This window comes from Choloepus didactylus, chromosome 6, assembly GCF_015220235.1.
Source record: "Choloepus didactylus isolate mChoDid1 chromosome 6, mChoDid1.pri, whole genome shotgun sequence".
Taxonomy (NCBI): Eukaryota; Metazoa; Chordata; class Mammalia; order Pilosa; family Megalonychidae; genus Choloepus; species Choloepus didactylus.
The window spans coordinates 22,782,727-22,805,235 of NC_051312.1; the positions used below are offsets into that span (position 1 = coordinate 22,782,727).

At 34.1% G+C, this 22,509-nt stretch overlaps 1 protein-coding gene and 1 pseudogene across 1 annotated transcript; one reads left to right on the top strand and one right to left on the bottom strand.

Annotated features, from left to right (window-relative positions):
• The first annotated feature begins 6,619 nt into the window (after positions 1 to 6,619).
• LOC119536693 (olfactory receptor 10AG1-like) lies at positions 6,620 to 7,597 on the top strand. The gene has a single exon (XM_037839506.1). It carries the CDS (start codon positions 6,635 to 6,637, stop codon positions 7,595 to 7,597), a length of 963 nt encoding a protein of 320 aa, XP_037695434.1. The 5' UTR covers positions 6,620 to 6,634.
• A 5,811-nt stretch (positions 7,598 to 13,408) lies between these two features.
• Positions 13,409 to 14,337, bottom strand: LOC119536694 (annotated as a pseudogene).
• Between the last annotated feature and the right edge of the window lie 8,172 nt (positions 14,338 to 22,509).

Genomic DNA, 22,509 nt, shown 5'->3' on the forward strand with positions numbered 1-22,509 from the left:
CCCTTCCTCCATCTTCAAGACAAACCTCATCAAACATTTCTTTGTCTCTCCAACCTCCTCTCCCTCTCCCTCTCACTCTCCCATCTCTATCTCTATCTCTATCTCTATCTCTTCTCTATCTCTATCTCTGTCTCACCCCTCCTTCTCCCTGCTTCTGTCATCACTTCTGCTCTGACACTGACAATCCTGCTTTCTTCTTTTAAAGACTTTTGTGATTACATTGGGTCCACCTGGAAAATTCAGGCTACTCTTTCTATCTCAAGATACTTAATTTAATCATGTCTGCAAAATCAGTTTTTTTTTCAAACAAGGTTCTTTAGCTTTCTAATGCTGCCAGAATACAAAACACCAGAAATGGATTGGCTTTTATAAAAGGGGATTTATTTGGTTACAAAGTTACAGTCTTAAGGTCATAAAGTGTCCAAGGTAACACATCAGTAATCAGGTATCTTCACTAGAGGATGGCCAATGGTGTCTGGAAAACCTCTGTTAGCTGGGAAGGAATGTGGCTGGCATCTCCTCCAAAGTTCTGGGCTCAAAACGGCTTTCTCCCAGGATGTTTCTCTCTATGCTGCAGTTCCTCAAAAATGTCACTCTCAGTTGCTCTTGGGGCATTTGTCCTCTCATAGCTTCTCTGGGGCAAAACTTTGCTTTCAACAGCCATCTTCAAACTGTCTCTCATCTGCAGCTACTTTCTCAGCTACTGTGCATTCTTCAAAGTGTCCCTCTTGGCTGTAGCAAGCTTGATCCTTCTGTCTGAGCTTATATAGTGCTCCAGTGAACTAATTCAGATCCACCCTGAATGGGTGGAGTCACATCTCCATGGAAACCAAACAATCAGTGTCATCACCCACAGCTGAGTGGGGCACATCTCCATGGAAACACTTGAAGAATTACAATCTAATCAACACTGATAGGTCTGCCCACACAAGATTAAATCAAAGATAATGGTGTTTTGGGGGACAGAATACATTCAAACTGGCACACAATGTAACATATTCACAGGTTCTGGGAATTAGGACTTGGACATCTATGGCAGATTGAATTATGCAGCCCAACAGAAGATATGCTCTTAATATCAATCTTCCTTCCAGTGGGTGTGAAGGTATTTGTAAATAGAGCCATTTGAAGATGTTTTTTTTTTACTTAAGGTGTGGACAAATGGAGCAGAATGATTTCTAGTCCATATTAATGGAGGCCTTATAAGAGAAGACAGTGGAAGCCAGGAGTCAGAGAGAACCACAGTGAGAAGCATAGTTAGTGGAAACCAGAAGAGCAGACACAAGGAGAGAGAGATTGCCAGGTGATAGATGGTGGAGATGCAAGCTAAAGAAACCCAAGGATTGTGGCAAGCCAGCACTAGAACACTACAGACTTGAGTCAAAAAGCATGGTCTTGATGTCTCCTTGACTTTGGACTTCTAGTTTGCCAAACTGTGGGCCAATAAATTCCTGTTGTTCAACCAATTCATTGTGTGGTGTATATCACAGCAGAGATGCAAACCAAGACAACATTTTTTGGGGAGCACATTATTCTAACTACCACAGAAGTTAAATTACTCAACATGATAACTAGAATCTACAAGGTATCTATTGTTAATATCATAATTAATGATAAAAGATTGAATAATTTCCCCATAAAATGGGGGAAAAAAAGAAAGAATGCCTGTTCTCTTCATTCTTATTCAACACAATCCTGGAAATCCTAGCCCATGGGTGATGAAAGGAAAAGAAAGGCACACAATTGGATATATAGAATTAGAACTTTCTCTGTTTACCAATGACCTAATGCTCTTTGGTGGCAATCCCAGGAAATCTATCAAAAGCATAATCCTATATTACTAAATGAGAATAGCAGGGTGGCAGAGTGTATGGTTAACACACAAAAATCGTAGTGTTTCTTTATACTTGCATGGACATTTGGAAACAGAAATTGAAAGCACAATACCATTTACAGTCCCACCAAAGAATATCAAATACATACAAACCTGTATAAATACTGTGTGATGAATAATACAAAACACTGATGAAAGAAATCAAATAAGATCTGAAGAAATGAAAAAGAAGTATGCCTTAATCAAAAATTCAAATATTCAACATAATAAAGATGCATATTCTCCCAAATGGATCCATAGGTTCAGCAGAATTACCATCAAAATTCCAGCTACAGTAATGAGGTAAGTGTGTGTTGATGGAGTGATAGACACATTGATCAATGGACCCTGAGATGGAGTCCAACATTAGCCCTACACAATATGGCCAACTGATTTCTGACAAAGTTGCAGAAACACTTGATCTGAGAAAATATATTCTTTCAACAAATGGCATTGGAGAAAATTGAACATACATGGATAAATATGATGGAACCTCAATGTAAGCCCAAACCTTATATAAAAATTAATTCAAATTGATCCAGTAGAGGAGGGAGTGTGATGACATTGGTAAAACAAATCAATTATTTATTTCTCTACTTAGCCATTTTATGACTCTTCATTTGTAATTCACAATTCTCTAATGTGCTGGTACTGATATTTCCTTTCACACACTTCCTAAATTTTATAAATTCTATCAGTGTTGAACCATCTTTAATTTCTCTACATAGGCCCTTTATAAATAAGTAGCAAATTAGTCAGCTTCATAAAGATCAAGAGATTGCCTATAACTCTTGAGTCTATATGGATTTTCTCATCTATCTTGTACTGACTGAAAATTTATAGTCTAATAAATACATTTTTAAAGCAGTAAACAATAACTATCAAGACACAATTCTTTATTGCAGACAGTTAAAAAAAAAAGAACAAAGTCACAAAAGATACAAAGCATCTGAAAGAATGGTAGAGTAAGATACCACTGAAAAGGAAAGTTTGGGCCCCTGATATTTTTGGTTGCTTTTCAAAATATTTCCATGGCAAGTATAATGAGTTAGATGAACTAAAAAATTGACATGGGAGATGATAAATTCCCACAGGAAAGACATAAATAATTTTCTACTTAAAGATCACTATTCACTTAGAAAGAAAAATATATTTTAGAAGGGGATTAGTCATTTTGCATCTTCTGAATATCAAATGGATTAAAACTTAATTTCAGTACATCATGACTTAAAACTCTTTTTATCACAGAAAGGAATAATTTCATCCCTAGCCATAAAGGTGAGAATTATTATTTTTCATCTAAGATCTTAATTACATTTTAGACGGGTATTCTGAGTTTATTATATCTTAAGTATAAAAGATCACAATACCCAAATATTTACAGAATATTGAGAAAAGACACTAATAAATTTGTAAGTTTAAAGTACATTTCAAGCAGCAATTATACCTTTCTGTTTCCCTGTTAGAAATTTAGTGAAATAGATGACTTAAGAACATTTTGAAATGCATATTTGAAATGTATAATAAAATGTATTAAAATTATTGGGACAGTTATAAAATTATTCTCTAAGATAAAAATTATTGAAAAAGGTATTAGATCCATGTTTTTCTTGGCACCCTACTACTGATAAAGGAATTCACCATTTATAAAGACAGATTATTTTGAAAAGTAATCTGAAACTCCTGGGAAATTTATTTAAAATATTTACCTTTTGACATTATACTTTATTGATTAAAAGCTACTGCAAATATTCAATCCTAACTGACTAGCAATGTCCTCCACCAAGGGGATTTACAGCTATAAGCTTATTAGCTAAATAAAACAGAGTAATTTTACTGTGTTCCTGAGGAAATAAAAGAGCTTCAATTAAAGGGACAAAAGCATCAGGACTCCATTTACCTTTCTCTTTGAAGGATTTCTGAGAAAGAGGACTGTGAGTAGTGTTCATTTTAGAATAACGGAGCCACCCTCTATATATTAAGAAGGGACAAATATATGCAATCAAATTACAGCCACACTAAAAATCTCATTCCAATGTTAGGTACAGATTTAGTGGATTTATAACATTGGAAACCATTCATCCTTTCCTACCATTGCGGTGAGTATTTTGTTTTTATGAAAATATGTATTAGGATTCTTGGGTTGTGGCTCTTCCCTTTCTCCCTCTCTCCTCCCTTCTTTTTTCTTCTTCCCTCCCTCCCTCCCTCCTTCCCTTCCCTTCCTTCCTTTCTTCTTTCCTTCCATTATTGCTTCAATTTCATTCCATGAATTTTTTTCTTTCCTTTAAATTTAATTGCCTAATTGTTGTTTGAATTCAAAAAATGTAAACAGGTTTATAGCAGATACATTGTGTGATACCATCTTCTGTGTACAGCAGAGCATTGTGATTTCCTTGGAAATGCCTTAGAAATTAAATATGAAATGATTCAATACAAACTGGCAATCAACCTGAAATATATATCCTAATTATAATAAGATTTGTAACTTGTTCTATTGGATCCGTACACTGCTTGTCTGTAGCAGAGTTTCTTTCAAATTTTCTAAATAACAAAGTTTATGAATAATTTATGAACCCAGCACAATGTCTGATTAATAAATAATATATTTTAATATTATCATAAAGTTATTCATGAGTAGCATAATTAGAAGAAATTGAATAATTTCAAAAGTAATAGAGTAAATAATCTAAATTACAATGTTTGGGAAAGGTTTTATATTGCAATAATATTCCTATAATTAGAAATTTTATAGGAATTATTTAATGATTCTACTTCCTACTTTTCTAAAGGCTTTATCATACACTATCTCATAGATATTCACAATGTAAATGGGTAAGTTTTAAGTGATTGTTATTACTTCTTATTCAGAACTTGCTACAAATCCCAGAGCAAATTATTGCCTGTCAGTTGCAGATTATTAGTTTCTAATTTGTTGTCCAATTATTTTTAAAATTTTACTTGTTTCCCCCTAATATCTGTTAGAACATTGTAGAATAAGAAAAAGGAGGGACCTCTGCATGATTGAGACATAGAAGCAAACAAAAAGTACGATAATAAGGATATCATATCCTCACAGCAAAAGTTGAAGGAACATATAGTACACAATAGTAAATAATAGGATTTGTTATCCCTTCAAAAATGAACCATTTATTGAGTAACTGTATTCATTAGATACTTAAATAAGAAACAATACATTTTATTCTATGATCCTTTGGTATTACCTGTTGTAACAAAGTAATTTAGATTTTGATTAAGATAAGCCTGAATTCAAATCTCAATAGGCCATTTCCTTGCTGTGTGATCCTGGTTGATTTATATAATATGTTTGAGACCAATGTTCATTGTAGTGAAAGAATTGCTTCACAGCACACTGTGAGGATTAGATAAGACAGTTTCTGTGAAGACTCCTAACAGAGTGTTAAAATTATTGCAGGTGATCATTAATTTCCAAGTTTTACCATAGTCAGTAGGTTTGCAAGTTCTTGCCTAGATTTCAAACCATTACTTCCTGTCATTTTAGTACTTAAATATGATACTCAGTCACTGGAATATATGAATGTTCTTTCACTATCATACGAATTGTACCATGGAGACCAGTTTGAACAATTTTGAAATGTACAAGCACTTCTTGAATCAAACCCTTATGGAGATGCCCTGTGGGTTGTTGGCATCACAGAATCACAGAAAGAGTTGTAAGATACACCTCAGGAGCTAATTATTGAGAGAGAGGGAGAGAAAGAGAGCAAGAAAGCAAGAGAGAGAAGGAGTAAAATTTGTGAAATAGTTTCTAATTTAATGGCACATAGTAAATAACATAAAAAGTGTTTTGGAAGACAGAAGAGCTCAGGAAAGACTTGGATGGTCTGGAAGATCCTGAAAAAGAAATTCACACTTATTGTAACTCATAGAGCACTGTGGTCAAAGAGGGAGGACATGGCAAGCAAAATGAATATATAAGTAGATTTGGAAGGACAGACTCGATTTGGCTCCAGATTCTACTTGGACCACAAACCTTTTAATTCTTTCTCTTCCTTTGACTTAAATCATGATTAAAAACATGACTACTGATTTCAGGAATTAGCATCCAAATACAAAGCAATATTAAAAAGTTGATAAGTATCTTTGTGTTCCTCTGCTGGTCAATTCCTTATGACTTCTTTCATTTCAAATAAAATCACTATAAAAAAATATTAGAATGCAAGAATTCAGGGAGATCACCCAGTATAATAAACTTTTCTAGTTTATTCATTGAACATGTTTATATGGTATCTCCTAAAAATCTTTTAGGAAACAAATCAAAATGAGGATGAATAAAATTGTTTTCAAAGAAGTTACATGAAAAAGAAGAAATGAAAGGAAAGAACTTCCAACCAAAATTGTCAATTTATTTGCAATAGTTTCTATTTTATTATTTATTATTTTTAACATTATTTTTATTAAAATAATTATAATCCAATTCCGATACTCCTATTATTAAAATGGAATAACAATACACAGCATTACATAGCTCAAAAACAATAATAAGAAAATATAACCATCTGTCAGCAGACCTAATTTTAGATAGGAGTATAACTTTGTGGATGAATTTGAGTAAAAGGACATTTTTAACCACAGTTTAAAATCAAATTCAATTTTTTTTTAGAATTAGTTCTTAGTAATTTTGTGATTTTTGAAAGCATTGTTTACTTATTTCATATTTAAGAAAACCACAACCCAAGCAGATAAGGTGACTTTTACATCTTGATTTCATTGTTTTCACAGATGTTACCTAGACAGCAAAGAGCAGAAGGCAATTTCTCTTCAGTGGTGGGATTTGTTCTCCTGGGATTTTCTGATCTTCCAAACCTCCAGGGGCTCCTATTTGGAATTTTCTCTCTTATGTACACATTTATCATTATAGGAAATGGTATTATCATGATAATTACAGTGGTAGACTCTGCTCTTCAGACCCCCATGTATTTTTTTCTTGCAAATTTTTCCTCTCTGGGAGTCTGTTATGTGTCAGTCACTGTCCCCAGGATTCTGGTGAACCTTTGGACTCGGAATCGAAGCATTTCTTTGCTGAGCTGTGCCACCCAAATGTGCTTTTTCCTTATGCTGGGATCCACTGAAAGTTTCCTCCTGGCTGTAATGGCCTATGACCGCTATGTGGCCATTTGTAACCCTTTGCTGTATCCTGTGGTCATGAACCAAAAGGTGTGTACCCAGCTGGCAGTTGGCTCCTGGATCAGTGGAATTCCAGTTCAGATCGGGCAAACATTTCAGGTGTTCTCACTGCCTTTCTGTGGTTCTAACCAAATCAACCACTTCTTCTGTGACATCCCCCTATTGATCAAGCTGGCCTGTGGTGACACTAAACGTAATGAGATTTGTGTCTATTTAGTTTTCATATTATTTTCCACGATTCCTTTTGTGTTGATACTAAGCTCTTATTTCAGAATCATCTCCACCATCTTAAAGATGCCCTCAACCGCAAGTCAGTTCAAAGCTTTCTCCACCTGTTCCTCCCACCTCATAGTTGTGGTTTTATTCTTTGGTCCTGGTACTATCACCTATTTAAGGCCCAAATCAAATCATTCTGCAGGAACTGACAAGATGTTCTCTCTTTTCTACATCTTTGTGACTCCACTGTTCAATCCCATCATATACAGCCTTAGGAACAGGGATGTGATTGCAGCACTGAAAAGATTATTACCCAAGAGAACAGACAGAAGATCTTTGTAGTCAATTTTTAATAATTTTGCCTCATAGTTATCTCAGAGGTACATTTCCATTTTCTGATAAAATGCAAATTCAAAATTATCATGTATTTTATGTTCCTGATCTAAAGGAAATTGTGACTGCATCTCTGATAAACAAATGAATCAATTTTCACAAGTTTTGTTCCATAGCATAATTCTTTTCTTTTATTTCAAATTATAAATTTATCCATTTTTCAAAAATTTTCATATAATTTATACTCTTAGAATTTTTATTAACAATTTGTCAATGAAATAGTTCTTAACTTTACCATTGGCCACATATTTACATATTTTGCTTGCATTCATATTTGCATCTATAAAACTGTAAATTTTCATGGTATGTGTACACTAATTTCTTTAAGGTAGTAGATAAAGGACTAAATTATAAATTCTAATTTATGTTATAAAAACATAATAAAACAGAATAAAGGGTTTTAATTGATCACACTTTCCTCAGTTTGAATTAAGAAAATGTCTTACATTTATCTAAAGGGAGTTGAAAATCTGCTTTTCCTTCTAACTACTTTCCTGACTGTATGGCATTTGACTATTAAATATCTGACTCCATTATCCTGCTTTAAATATATTTCATCATTCTTTTTCATATAAGTTTCAGTGATACCTTTCCAACTCCTCAGGATTCTTGATTCATCAGAGTTGCAGTGCAAAATACATTGACTTTTCTCACACCTAATTTAAGAGCAAATTTGAAGCTTAGAAGGGTGAATGAACAGTTAAAACAGAGATTGATACACAATTAACTTGTATCACAAGTACAAGTCTATACAATTTTAAAATGCCTTACACCACCAACATAAAAGTTATATTTAAGTGAGCATAACTGTATCCAATTTTGCCCCCTTATACTTGTTTTATTTGTTTAAAATTTACCAGAGAGTAGAGATAAAATCACGAAGCAGTTAATCATAGACATACACATCCTAACAGGCCACCCCAAAAAATGCAGGGAATTATCAGCACTGCATTTAGTACTCACTTTTCTGGTGTGAATGTGTGAAATGGGAATATTTAAAGTCTCTATTCTAAGTATTTTTTGCTCAGATTTTCAGAATATATCATTTATATAATAATTATACCTCTTTATAGGTTTGATTATTCATGTAGATATTTGCTCCTTTAGTTTCTCTGTACAAGACAGTGTAATCAATTTTATCTATAATATTTGGTTTATGTTTGATTTTTCATTTACAAGGGCTTACCATTTAAGTGCACATTGGATAATGGGATACCCTATATCATCTTTGTTTTGTATGCATATATGAATGCAAACATCTTAATCTACCTCATGTATTTTGCTGCATTTATCAAGAATTAAATATGTGTGTAGCATGGTGACCATAAAAGTGATGTTGATGAATATTACAGTAATGTGGGAGTACTATTCTTTCCTTTAAGTCTTAGACAAGCAAATGGTACAGTGTAATCAACACAATTAGTCCAGAAATCCAGAGACTCAATTTTTTAGCTCCAATTTACTCTAAACTACACATTCTTGAGTCATTCAATTAACTGTCATTGGTCTCAATTTCACAGTCTACAAAATAATGATGCATAATACTATTGACAACTTCACAGTAATAGATATGTGTGTGTGTGTGTGTGTGTGTGTATATATATATATATATATATATATATATGACATATATGATACATTACAATGATGACTGTGACTCAAGGGTGTCTTAGGAAATTCAGGAACATTGGGGAAGTAGGCATTTGAGAGAATAAAAGATTCCCACAGCATTAAGGTTATCCATTTGTGCCAGTTTGTATAAATAATATTCCCCCAAAAGTCATGTTTTAATCCAGTCTTGTGGGATATTTGGATTATATTGTTTCCATGGAGATGTGACTCACCCAACTACAGGTGATACATTTGATTAGATTATTTCCATGGAGGGGTGGCCCCACCTATTCAGGGTGGGTCTTGATTAGTTTACTGGAGTTCTTAAAAATAGCTGACTGAGACCCAGACTGTTGATGATGATTGGAGATGCTTGGAGATGTGGAGAGAGGGAATTTGGAGATGCTAAGCTAAAAGATGAAGTCCAGAGTTTACTTGCTCCAGAGAAGCTAAGAGTGAAACCCCAGATGCTTAGATAGAAACACCCTGGGAGAAAGAAGCAAAGAGGAGAAAGCCATTTTGAAATACAACCTGGATCAAAGGACAAGGAGATGCCAACCAGGTGCCTTCCCAGCTGACAGAGGTATTCTGGACACCACTGACCTTCCTTCAGTGAAGGTGTCCTCTGGTTGATGCCTTAGTTTGGATACTTTTATGGCCTTAGAATTTAAGTTATTTGTAATCTAATAAATTCCCTTTATAAAAGCCAATCATTTCAGGTATTTTGCTTTATGACAACATTAACAAATGAGGACACCATTAAACCTTGAAATTATTTTAAGTTACTCAATATTAGGGCAATTCTTCTCTAATGACTTCCATATTTCCCTGCATTCTTGAGCTTATGTTTGGAGTTCGAGGTGCTTTGGCTTCTCAAGATAGTCATGAATAAGTATTTGCTACTTTCCTGGACTCCCAGGGTCCATTGTTGTTTATAGACATAGGGGACAGTTTACCTTTCTACAGATTCTCCACTGACCATTTCATTTACTTCTATTTCTCATCTCTCCTTACTTCCCATCAATTAATTTTCAAAGTATCAGTCCTATGGAATATTTTCCAGTCTTTTATTTTTTTAAATATGTTTCTCATATTCATCTGTTGTCATTCCTTGTTATGGGAAATCAGATAGTTTTTTTAAATTAATCATCTTATTTTATCCATACTTCTAAATGTGACCCCACTGCTCTTTTAAGAGAAAATGGCAAAAATTCCCTCACATCTCTTTTCCTTTTCTTTTGAAATAGGATATAAAACAGTTTTCTGAAGTTTACATATACCTCCAATATGAAGCTAAATATATGGGCGGCATACAGATTAATTCACAGACTATATTGCTGAATATTTTGGCTGTCACAGAATACTGACTCCCAAAGGTACCTCATATATGTCACTATAGGTGTATAGAAACCTTAATCAACATAAATATAATTAGTTAAATGAAACCAATTAGACATAAAATCTACAAATGTATTAGCACACATACCCATTATCTATGTAGCTATTATCTGCTGTCATACAAAAAGTAAACATATATACATAAATATGTATACCTTTTGTGTGTGAGGCTGATTATGACAGAGTTCAACAGTCCTCTCCTTTGAGCTTTCAGTATCACCTTTTCACAGACTTTAATTTTTTACTTATTTATATAATTGCTATTTTTCCAATTTCTTCCTTTAACTCCCTATATGTGCTCCACATTATTTATTGAACTTCTTAATGAAATAAGCTTTACTTTCAATGTTTTTATGTGACCAATTAAGCATCATTTATCAACATAAGAGGGCCATATAGCACATTATTACCCCAAGTAATTTATGTGTATATATTATATATAGATGATATAATAACATACATACTTTTACAAAAGGAAGGAATAAAGAAAATATTGTCTATTGTTATGTATCACATATCCTTTTCAAATGAGAATCCATAGGTACAAATCCAAATTCAAACTGAAAATACATTCAGTAATTTCCTCAAATCAAAATTGTAATCTTGCAAAGAATACACACAGACCATAGAACTCTCCCCATGCCCCGTATCAATTGTCTTCAGTCCAGTAAAGCAAATAAATGTCTGTATTTGTATTTCTGAAGAATCAGCTTTTTAGCACTATAAGTGAATTGATCTGAGAATATTTCAATTCAAAACAGTTAGGAACAAAATATTATCTTGATAATAAAGACACTTATTATTTTCAAAGTACTTATATTAACTGCATACATTCATTGTATTTTGCAAGTCATGATGCAAATGAAGTTTTTGCTGCATATTCATCATTGAAAGTGATTTAGATTTTTTGCTTATGTCACCTAAGTTAGTGATAAATAGCTTTTGAATATCTGTCCATTAATTTTTTGAAGAGTGGGGAACCTTATTATCTATGAAAATGATCATATACTTTAAGAACACAACTCTCATTTGCCCTTCTCTGCAAAAAAAAAAAAATAATTAGTTCACATAAATTAGAGTGATTACTATTATAAAAATGCTATTTTACCCCTTGTTAGTATCTCTTTCCTAACACCAACTTTTTTCTATATGAGACAGCTGGGTCATTGAGAATTATAGGACTTCTCAGTTTCTCTCTCACATCATTCAACATTTAATAGCTTCAAGAGTGACCCAATTGCTGCCTGGAAATTTTCATGGAATTACTTTTTGTTGTTGTACTTGTAATTAAAAATGATTCCCTGTCTCTAATCATTTCTGTTATCTTTTTGTTTTGTTTTGTTTTGTTTTGTTTTGTTCTGAATGGGTGTATTGTCTGAGATTCTTAATGATTTATTCTTGGTTTGCTTCACACTTGGGCAGGGTAGATAATTTCTTCTTGAGTTTGCCATCAGGATGGTGAATACAAATTCTGGTTGTACTATTCTGAGTAGAAAGTAGTAATACAATTCCCGATGCACTTGGAGTTAGCTATGTCCATGTAAATGTTATGTAAATGTTAGCAACTCAGACTTGCTTCATTTCTGGGAAAAAAGTCTTAAAAGCAAGTACATGCTTCACCATATTACTTTCTATGTGTAGTTCCTCACAACAGGTTGTGGCCTCTAGGGATATGTTGCCTTCTTATATGAAGGATTCATTAGTAAGCATAGACTATTGCAAAGGATGAAATTAATTATATCACTTTAAATTGGGAAACAGCACACATAACTAACTACTATCCTTTTCCTTATCCATAAGGAATATAAACTTATTACTTTTTTCATTACATGTAGATCATGGGTTCACTGTAGTAAACACCAAATATTCAGTAAAGCAAAATGAAAATCATTGAAAAATATGTGCTTAAATATGCACAATTAAAATTTGATAATTATATTTATATTCATCATTTTCAATGTTTATGTATAGCCATGTATATGATATACCTGTGATATCTTTTTATAGCAGATATCTTAATGATATATTAAACTTCTTTCACCTGTCTTAATTTTCCTATCCCTTTTATCATCTCAAGGAATATACATATTAAAAAAGTGTGAATATTCCAAAGACTCTTCTAATTGTATGCATATATTTTAAAACAGTATTAGTCTGATCACATCACAATATTGTATTTTATTTAAATTTTAATCTGATATATATATATATAAATATATATATACATATATAAACCATACCTAATATACACTTTTATTGATGTGCCACTATCTTCATAAAACTGCAACCCCTTTGAAAGTTTCTTTTTTTCTCCAAGGAATGGTTGCTCTGGCACATCATTGCTGAGCAAAAAAGCATATATATTTTCAATAAATGAATATTGGCAACTTGGTTTTTAAAATGGCTGTTACCACTGTGTGAAAATCAATGGCATCATTTGTAATAAGTAGTTTATTATAATCTACATTACTATTGACTATATTACATCAGCCATTATCATTTTTAATTGAGAAATGATATTACACAATAAAATTATAAAATTATTAATCGAATGATTTGCAATTTGCTGATGTATGTAATTTTGGTAACAATATAGAAAGGTCTCTCATATTAAATTTCATACACTGGAAATAATTGTCATCAAATTGTCAGGCAACACTTATAGTTAAGAGTAAATATCTATTGAAACTTCATTACAAATATATGAGAAAGCATCTCTTGTAAAAATAACTCATTCTTTAATAAACTAAATTATTTACATAAAAATTTTCTATGTGCCATTATGACATCCTTGTTCCTTAGACTGTATATCATGAGATTAAACATAGGAGTCACAATGGTATAGAAAACAGAGAGCATTTTATCAGATCCTGTGAGTGACTGGTCTTGGGTCTTAAATATGTAATCATTCCTGATCCATAGAATAACACCACAACCAAGATGAAATGGGCAGGTGGAGAAGGCTTTGGCACAATTTGTGGCTGAAGGTAACTTAAGAATGGTGCATATGATTTTGGTGTAGGAGAAAAGAATTAATGGAATTGGAGCAAGTGACAAACAACACAGCAACTATGTAAGCCAACATTTCATTCACAAAGACATCTCCACAGATCAGCTTGAGTACTGGGGGGATGTCACAGAAGAAGTGGTTGATATGCTTAGACCCACAAAAGGATAGAGAGAAAATCTGGCATGTCTGCCCTATCTGGACTGGAATTTCAGTGATCCAGGAGCCAGCCAGTTGGATACACATCTTTTGGCTCATTACTAGAGAATAGAGCAGTGGGTTAAAAAATGGTCACACAGCTGTCATAGGCCATCACCACCAGGAGAAAGCACTCTATGGCTCCCAACATAAGGATGAAGCACATTTGTGCAGAACAGAGAACTAAAGAAATTCTTCTCTGTGTCCCAAGATTCATGAGCATTCTGGGGATAGTAACTGATATTTAGATTTCCAAGAAGGAAACATTGTCCATGAAAAAACACATGGAGATCTGGAGAGTAGGATGCAGTTTTGTTATCAGAAATATGGTGCCATTGTCCATCAGTATGATATAGGTGACCAAGAATGATCCAAATAGAAACCACTGGAGACCGGGAATATCAGCAAAGCCAAAAGGAACAAATTCCTTCAATTCATTTAGATTTTCTTCTGATGGTTTTTCTTGGTGTTTCATGTGTAGAAAGGATAAATTTAGCATAAGCCTTTCACTTTACCTTGCTGGATCTCATTGCCTGTACTCTAAATTGTATCTGGGTGTCCACATTGATTTTCATGTTCCCTGCAATTCTTTCCAATTTAAGAATATTACTATTTGTGTATTTTCCACTTTCCCCTGTTTAGGTCCAATTGATTATCACTGTAAACACTGCAATGAAATTTCCTTTAATACCATTTCACTATTCATCTGCTCATGGCACAGGATGAACTAAACTATACTTTTCTCAGCACAGACACTGGAGCCATTTGAAACTGCCAGAGATAGACTCATACTTTGCCATCTGATCTCACCTTTATGGAATTACAATTCTTCACAATCCTATAGTACTTCTCAGTGGATTTTCACAATCACACTTCAGTAGCACTGTATCATAAATTGTCTTCTCACATTATTTTCCAACTACCTATTTCAACCATCATTTTCCTCCTCTCAATGATTTAGAGCACAGAGATCCCATTATACAGTTTACTTATGGAAAATTGAGAAAATATTTTATGTGTATAGAAAAATAATGGAAATATATTTTGGTAGAATATTAATTGGGAGATATAAGAGAGTTTCACTGAGAAAAATTAGCCTGGGAAGATTGATCCAGATTGAAACAAATATACAGGGTAACCACAGGAAAACAGGTATAGCATGGATTGTATCCATTACCTGTCTGTATGTGTGTGGAGCAGGAGGAGATAAGATACTGGCTGTTATATTATTCCCAGGGTGCTCTGTGCACCCTCTACTATATTTGTTGTTCCTCAAAAACCACAGAACTTCAGATGAACATTTCTAAACTGACTTTTCATTAATGATAAGGATATTGAGACTCATTAAAGTGGATAGTTTGACCAATTTCACATAGGTTTTGTCATGGCAAGTCAGTACCTATTGCTTTAATGTACTTAATCATCCATGATTCATTATCTGGATTGTACTAAGCAATTATTTTAACTTTCTAAAGCTTGCTCCATTTTTTGTGAGAAGTAATTGAAAAAAATGTAAAATTATCACCTATCAAATTAAACTGATCATTTATTATTTATATTTCTATAGTTATAATTAAGGTTATGATATCATATTCTTTACTTTTGTAGCTGCCAGAGTTGAAACACATTGCCTACTATAATAGGTATTTAATAATGAGTTATTGAGTTGTTAATTACTTTTTTCTACTTTTCCCTTTATTAGGATCAGGATATGGGTGAGGCTCTAAGGTTGCAAAATTTAGGGACTTACTCATTCTCAGTGCCATTCCGGCATTGCACAATCTTGAAAGTGACAGCATCCTTGCATTTTTCTCTCCAGGTGTCTCTTGCCTCATCACCAGTCCCATCCTGTTGGGTTTGCATCTGGTCCACCAGAAAGTGTCAGTAAAGTGTCATGTAATATTAAAGAGCACTGTCCTCCCCAGATGGACTAGAATTGAATTATCATATCACCCTGCCATCTGCTAGCTGTCCGATACCATGAAAATTAGACTCATCCACTTACTCTTCCTGTGACACAGTTTGATTATCTATGAAAAGAGCCAGCAATTTTCAACACTTACAGGTGTTATGTGATTATGACATTTAATAGAAGTAAAATGGCTAAAATTGTGGCATTTATAAAAGACTATATAAGTGCTAGTTATTTTTACCTTTAAAAGCTAAGTTTGAGAGATGGGGAAGATGGCAGCATAGAGAGGAGTGGAAGCTAAGTAGTCCCCCTTGAACAACTAAAAAAAACAGAAACAACTAGTAAATAATCCAGAATAACTGTTGGGGGGGGCAAACAAGACCATCCACTCGTCATATACCAACCTGAATTGGGAGGGATGCCTGACAACACAGCATAAAATCTGTAAGTAAAACCTGCAGATCCAAGTCATGAGGCCCCCTCCCCCATAGCCTGAGCTGCAAAGCCTCATAGTGCCAGAGAGAAGTTCTCTCCCAGCAAGCAAATGTAGCTCAGCTGAGCCCCAACTGGGGTTTTAAGTAGCAAGGGTGAACTGCTCACTACAGGTACAAATCCCCAAAAAATAGACGGAGGCTTTGGGTGACAACTGACCTTGGAGAGATGGAGGGTCACCTTGGACTAGGTCTGAAGGAGACTATCTGTTTCTTTTTTGGCTCAGTGGAGAAAGCCCTAGCCATTACAGTTCCCAGTGCTGTGACTCAAAGAAGGGTGGAGATAGCACAAGCAGAGAGAGAGATCATTGAAATGCTAATGACCTCCCCCTAGAGGGTCTATCTTCTCCAAGAGGAAAGGGGTGGGGCCCTTTCCATTCAGAGCCAGACCCCAGAGCCTGGGGGAACACAGCCATACCTCCTCACACCAGTCAAGAATTATAGGCTAACAGGCGTCACCTGCTGGGCAGAAAAGCACAGTGACCTGAGGCATCACAGGAACCAATTTTCTAAGACACCCCCTCAGGGAAACCAGATACTGAATATTTCTTCCCTCTGGGACCTGAGCCTGTTCTGGTCTGGGAAAACCTGATTGGGGTAACCAAGGAAACCATGCCTAGACAACAGAAAATTACAACCTACACTAAGAAAAACAAAGTTATGGCCAAGTCAAAGGAACAAAAGTACACTTCAACTGAGATACAGGAATTTAAACAACAAATGCTAAATCAATTCAAAAAGTTTAGAGAAGATATTGCAAAAGAGATAGAGGCTGTAAAGAGAACACTGGGCATACATAAGGCAGAAATCAAAAGTTCAAAAAAAAACAACTATTAGAATCTATGGAAATGAAAGGCACAACACAAGAGATGAAAGACACAATGGAAACATACAACAGCAGATCTCAAGAGGCAGAAGAAAACACTCAGGAAATGGAGAACAAAACACCTGAAAGCCTACATGCAAAGGAGCAACTGGAGAAAAGCATGAAAAAATATGAGCAACATCTCCAGGAACTTAAAGATGAAACAAAGTACAAGAATGTACGTATCATTGGTGCCCCAAAAGGAGAAGAGAAGGGAAAAGGGACAGAAGCAATAATAGAGGAAATAATTAATGAAAATTTCCCATCTCTTATGAAAGACATAAAATTACAGATCCAAGAAGTGCAGCATACTCCAAACAGAATAGATCAGAATAGGCCTATGCCTATTCTATGATAATTTGATCAGATTATCAAATGTCAAAGACAAAGAGAGAATCCTGAAAGCAGCAAGAGAAAAGCAATCCATAACATACAAAGGAAGCTTAATAAGACTATGTGTGGATCTCTCAGCAGAAACCATGGAGGCAAGAAGGAAGTGATGTGATATATTTAAGATACTGAAAAAGGAAAACTGCCAACCAAGAATCCTATAGCCAGCAAAGCTGTCCTTCAAATATGAGGGAGAGCTCAAAATATTTTCTGACAAATGGACAATGAGAGACTTTGTGAACAAGACACCCACCCTACAGGAAATACTAAAGGGAGCACTACAGACTGATAGGAGAAGACAGGAGTATGTGGTTTGGAACACAATTTTGGGAGATGGTAACACAGCAATGTAAGTACACTGAACAACGATAACTATGAATATGTTTGAGAGCGGAAGGTTGGGAGCATGTGAGACACCAGAAGAGAGGAGGAAAGATAAAGACTGGGACTGTGTAACTTGGTGAAATCTAGAGTGTTCAACAATTGTGATAAAATGTACAAATATGTTCTTTTAAGAGGGAGAACAAGCAAATGTCAGCCTTGCAAGGTGTTAGAATTGGGGAGGCATTGGGGGAGGGATGCAATCAATGTAAGCTAGAGACTATAACTAACAGAACCATTTCATTATGCTTCCTTTAATGTAACAAAGGTGATATAACAAGGTAAATGCAGATAAGAGGCGGGGGATAGGGGAGGCATGTTAGACAATTGACATTGGTGGTGTTTTCTGACTCTTTACTCTGCTTTGATATAAGGTTATTTTTCCATTTGCTGCTTCCTAGCTGTCATTTTTGTTTCCTCTTTCTTTTGCCTCTCTACCTTCTTTGACTCTCCCTCCTGCCTTGTGGAAGAAATGTAGATGCCCTTATATAGACAGTGGTGAAGGTGGTGAACACATAAATATATGACCATACAGAGAATCATCAATTATTTACTTAGGATGGAATGTACAGTGTGTGAACAAAACCATAATAAAAAAAATGAATTGATGCCAAAATCTTGAGGGCAATATACTGAGTGAAATAAGCCAGACACATAAGGACAAATATTGCAGGGTCTCACTGATAGGAACTAATTATAATATATAAACTCATAGACATGAAATATAAGGTACCAAGTTATAGGACAAGGCTTAAGAATGGGGAGCAGTTGCTTAGTATGAGCAGAATGTTCAACTAAGATGAACTTAAATGTTTGGAAAAGAACAGATGTATCAGTAGCAAGATGTGAGAATAACTAACAGTGCCAAATAGTGCATGAATGAGGTGGAAAGGGGAAGCTCAGAGTCATATATGTCACCAGAAGAAAGGTTGGAGATCAAAAGATGGGAATGCATAAAACTGAAACCTGTGGTGGGCAATGTCCATGATCAACTGTACAAATATTAGAAATCTCTTCCATGAACCAGAACAAATATATGACAATATAATTAGAAGTTAATAATAGAGGAGCAGATAGGGAAGAAATATATACCTATTGCAAACTATATACTACAGTTAGTAGTGTTTCAACATTTTTTCATAAACAGTAACAAATGTACTATACCAACACTATGAGTCAACAATTAAGGGGGGTTGGTTAGGGATATAGGAGGATTCAAGTTTCCTTTTCTTTTTTTCTTTTTTCATCTTTTACTTTATTTCTTGCCTGGAGTAATGAAAAGCTTCTAAAAATTGAACAAAAATTAAGTGTGGCTATGGATGCACAGCTGTATGAGGATACCAGGGGCAACTGATTGTACACTTTGGATCTTTGGATGATTGTATGGTATCTGAACAATCCCAATAAAAATTAAAAAAAACAAAAAAACAAAAAATACAGAAAACAAACAAACAAAAAGCTAAGTTTTATTTATTCTTCTGAATTTTATTCAGTGTTCTACACAGCATGAAATAATCCCTCTCTCATTTATTTTCCTGCATATTGGTTTATGGGAAAGAAGGGAGATTGTAATGCAGTGATCAAAATTATAACTATCTCAAACTATTGAATTCTAAAGTTGTAAATCTCTGTGAATTATCTGCCTATATTTTGCATATATGTTGAATATCAACATAAAATAGTTTATATTTGCCTTTGTTATTTGGAATGATTATCCTTTCTCAGTTAAAAGGGCTTAAATATTTAAATTGTATTAGGTGAAACCAATTGTTTCATTCTAATATATTCAACCCTCCTTTAAAATATTCTATTCTCTCTGAACATGAAGGGTTCTTTAAATAAAGGTAGTCACCTCTACCCTTGGGATCTCTTCCACCTGACACAGTTAAATTTCTAATTAAACTATTTTTGGCACCCTATGATTTATTTATTTCCCAGATAGTGTTCACTCTACCCAGAATGCTCTTTCTTTTCAGCCTCTTCATGGAATAGAGTGTTCAGTACATTTGGCTTTCAGACATGAATAAGGTGTTGAGCAATATCATTTGAGACCATCCAAAACTGACACAATCCCATTCTTACATTATCTATAGTATGTACCATAGCCATCTGATATCCATCATGATTCATCTGAAATACATGGCTCATAATATCTTATACAAATTCTTTTTGTCTTTGAACTAATATTTAAATTCTACTTACTATCCAGAACTGTGTTCCTTATTAATCACACTAGCAAAAAACAACCAAAAAAATGTAAACTGACATTTTGTTTCCTATGATAGTAAATCTCTTGTTATTTTTGTTGACATTGAATTATTATTTCAAGTATCATTACTACTATTCAAAAACTTAATTATATTATAAATTTTGATAAAATTTTCAGAGAAACTTACAAAACATGATTGGAAATACCTCTATTAATGATATTAATGAGGCTGATTTATTTTTACTTTATTTCTAGTAGTCAAGTTATCCATGGACAAATTTCTTATTGTTGGAATACAGGTTTCAGCATCCTTAAATTTGATCATATTGAAACAAAGATGAGTAAAGAATTTTGTTGCCTTTTTTTAACAGCAGTATACTCATTTTTTAACATAATCCACATAATGTGTCAAAATGGTCATACGCATTCACTAACAATAAATATTGTAATGATTAATTAAATATGAATATGCCCTTTATTCTTTTTTGTTGAAGGCAAATCTGTCCATCTCTTTATCCTCAAATGAAATTTTTTGTGGTCATTTAGAAGCATTAACTCTCTTGGTTTCAAAGATGTTTAGTTTAAAAACAAGTCTGTAGTGAGATTTATTAAATAACAATTTAAAAAGCTTTTTAAAATTTCATTTGCTTGGGTCTTCTTTAGAAAATGTAAGCAAGCTTCTGCTTCAGTTTAGGACACAGGAATATAGAAAGAGTTTTGTTCCCACTCTTGTATAGTATTTAAACTGTTGATCATTAGATAACTGAGGACACTGGGCAACCAAACAATGCTGACACTGAGTAACCAATAATAGCATCTACTTCTAGGAGAGGGAGAGGAATCTGGAGAGAGAGCCTCTCTTAAGTACAGGTGCAGACAGAAGACCTAAAGTTTGGGGTGGATTAGACATTGTGAATCTTTGACAAACAAGAGAGTATCTTAGGGCATGACCTAAAAATTTACTGACACACTTTGACATAAAAGTAATCTATATGAGACCAAAAAAGGAAGTAGTTGGCCATGATTTAAGGTGCCTTGATTGAAGAATTAAAAAATGAAGAAGACCCCGTGAAGATCAATATATCCAAGTTATCCCTTTGTTTTGGCCCACAGGTTTTTACTCATGGAGATTATCACCATATATAGATTGGTGATAATTTATTTTGTAAATTTTGAGAGGGATGGTGGGAAGGAGAACCAGAATATCTCCTTGGTGTTGGATGCATTCTCTTTGTAGATCAATTTTAGGAATGCATTGTATGATAGCTGAGAATATGACAACTGCTTTACAGGAAACTACTTTTTATTCATGTACATATTGAAAAGACTTTGTGTACACCCAGGGATACACAGATATAAGTTGTAACACTGTGGACCAGATTCACATTATAAATAAGCACATTCCTAGAACAGATACTTGCAATAGTCTCATTAGTGACTGCCTGCACTGAGGATTCATTAGGGAAAATGCCTCCCAAGCAGTGACTCCAGGCCAAACTAGCATGATGATTTGACCATTGCTTTAGCCAAGTTACATCTCTCTGTGCCTCAATCAGCTCTGATAGGTGGGTAAACAAAGATCTGATATTTTGTTCAGATATTATGATGATTAAACTACTTAATATTGTATAATATTTAAGACCTTTGGGTGGGATTATAAGAAGAGCAAATGAGAGGATACTTGTATAATATTTAGGAAAGATCCTAGAACATGAGTGCTCAGTTGTATCAGCTGTAATTTTCTGACCGATAGACTCATTGTCTTTCTGGTATTAGTAGGCACTCTGGTGTGGCTTTAGACCCTATAGGTTGCATGAAGATATGTGATTTTTTTTTTTTTTTTTTTGTATAGGGCCTGTTTATTGCATAACTAGCAGCCACAAATTCCAAAATGATTTTACAATGCTCAAAGGGTAGTACAATTACAGGAATAGAATGTATAATAAAAATGAAAAATAAGTACAGAATGAGTGATGTGGACAAAACACATTTGAATAAAAAGCATATTTCATCTTTCCTATACAGCATATTTGTCTTTTGTTATAACAAGGGTTACCTTCAACCAGGACAAGGAAAGAAATAAAATTATATTACTGGAAAGCTCATAGATGCTGTTGAGGACAAATCATGCTAGTTTCACTCTTGGTGCTGCAATTTAAATCACTTGAGGAATTGTATAACAGCTCCTGAGTTGTGAGTTTATACTCCCAATTTTATAAAATGCTGAATTTGATCTTTGGACCCAATCCATTGTTCTTTGGCAAATAAGAACTATTTGAATTTCTGAGGCAGATGATTTCAGAATCTCAGGAGTAGAACTGTTACCTTCTGTTCAGCAAGTGCCAGTTTCATAAAGTGCACTTCTGTCCTATTAGCCTGGGGGTGGGGCACTGTATTTG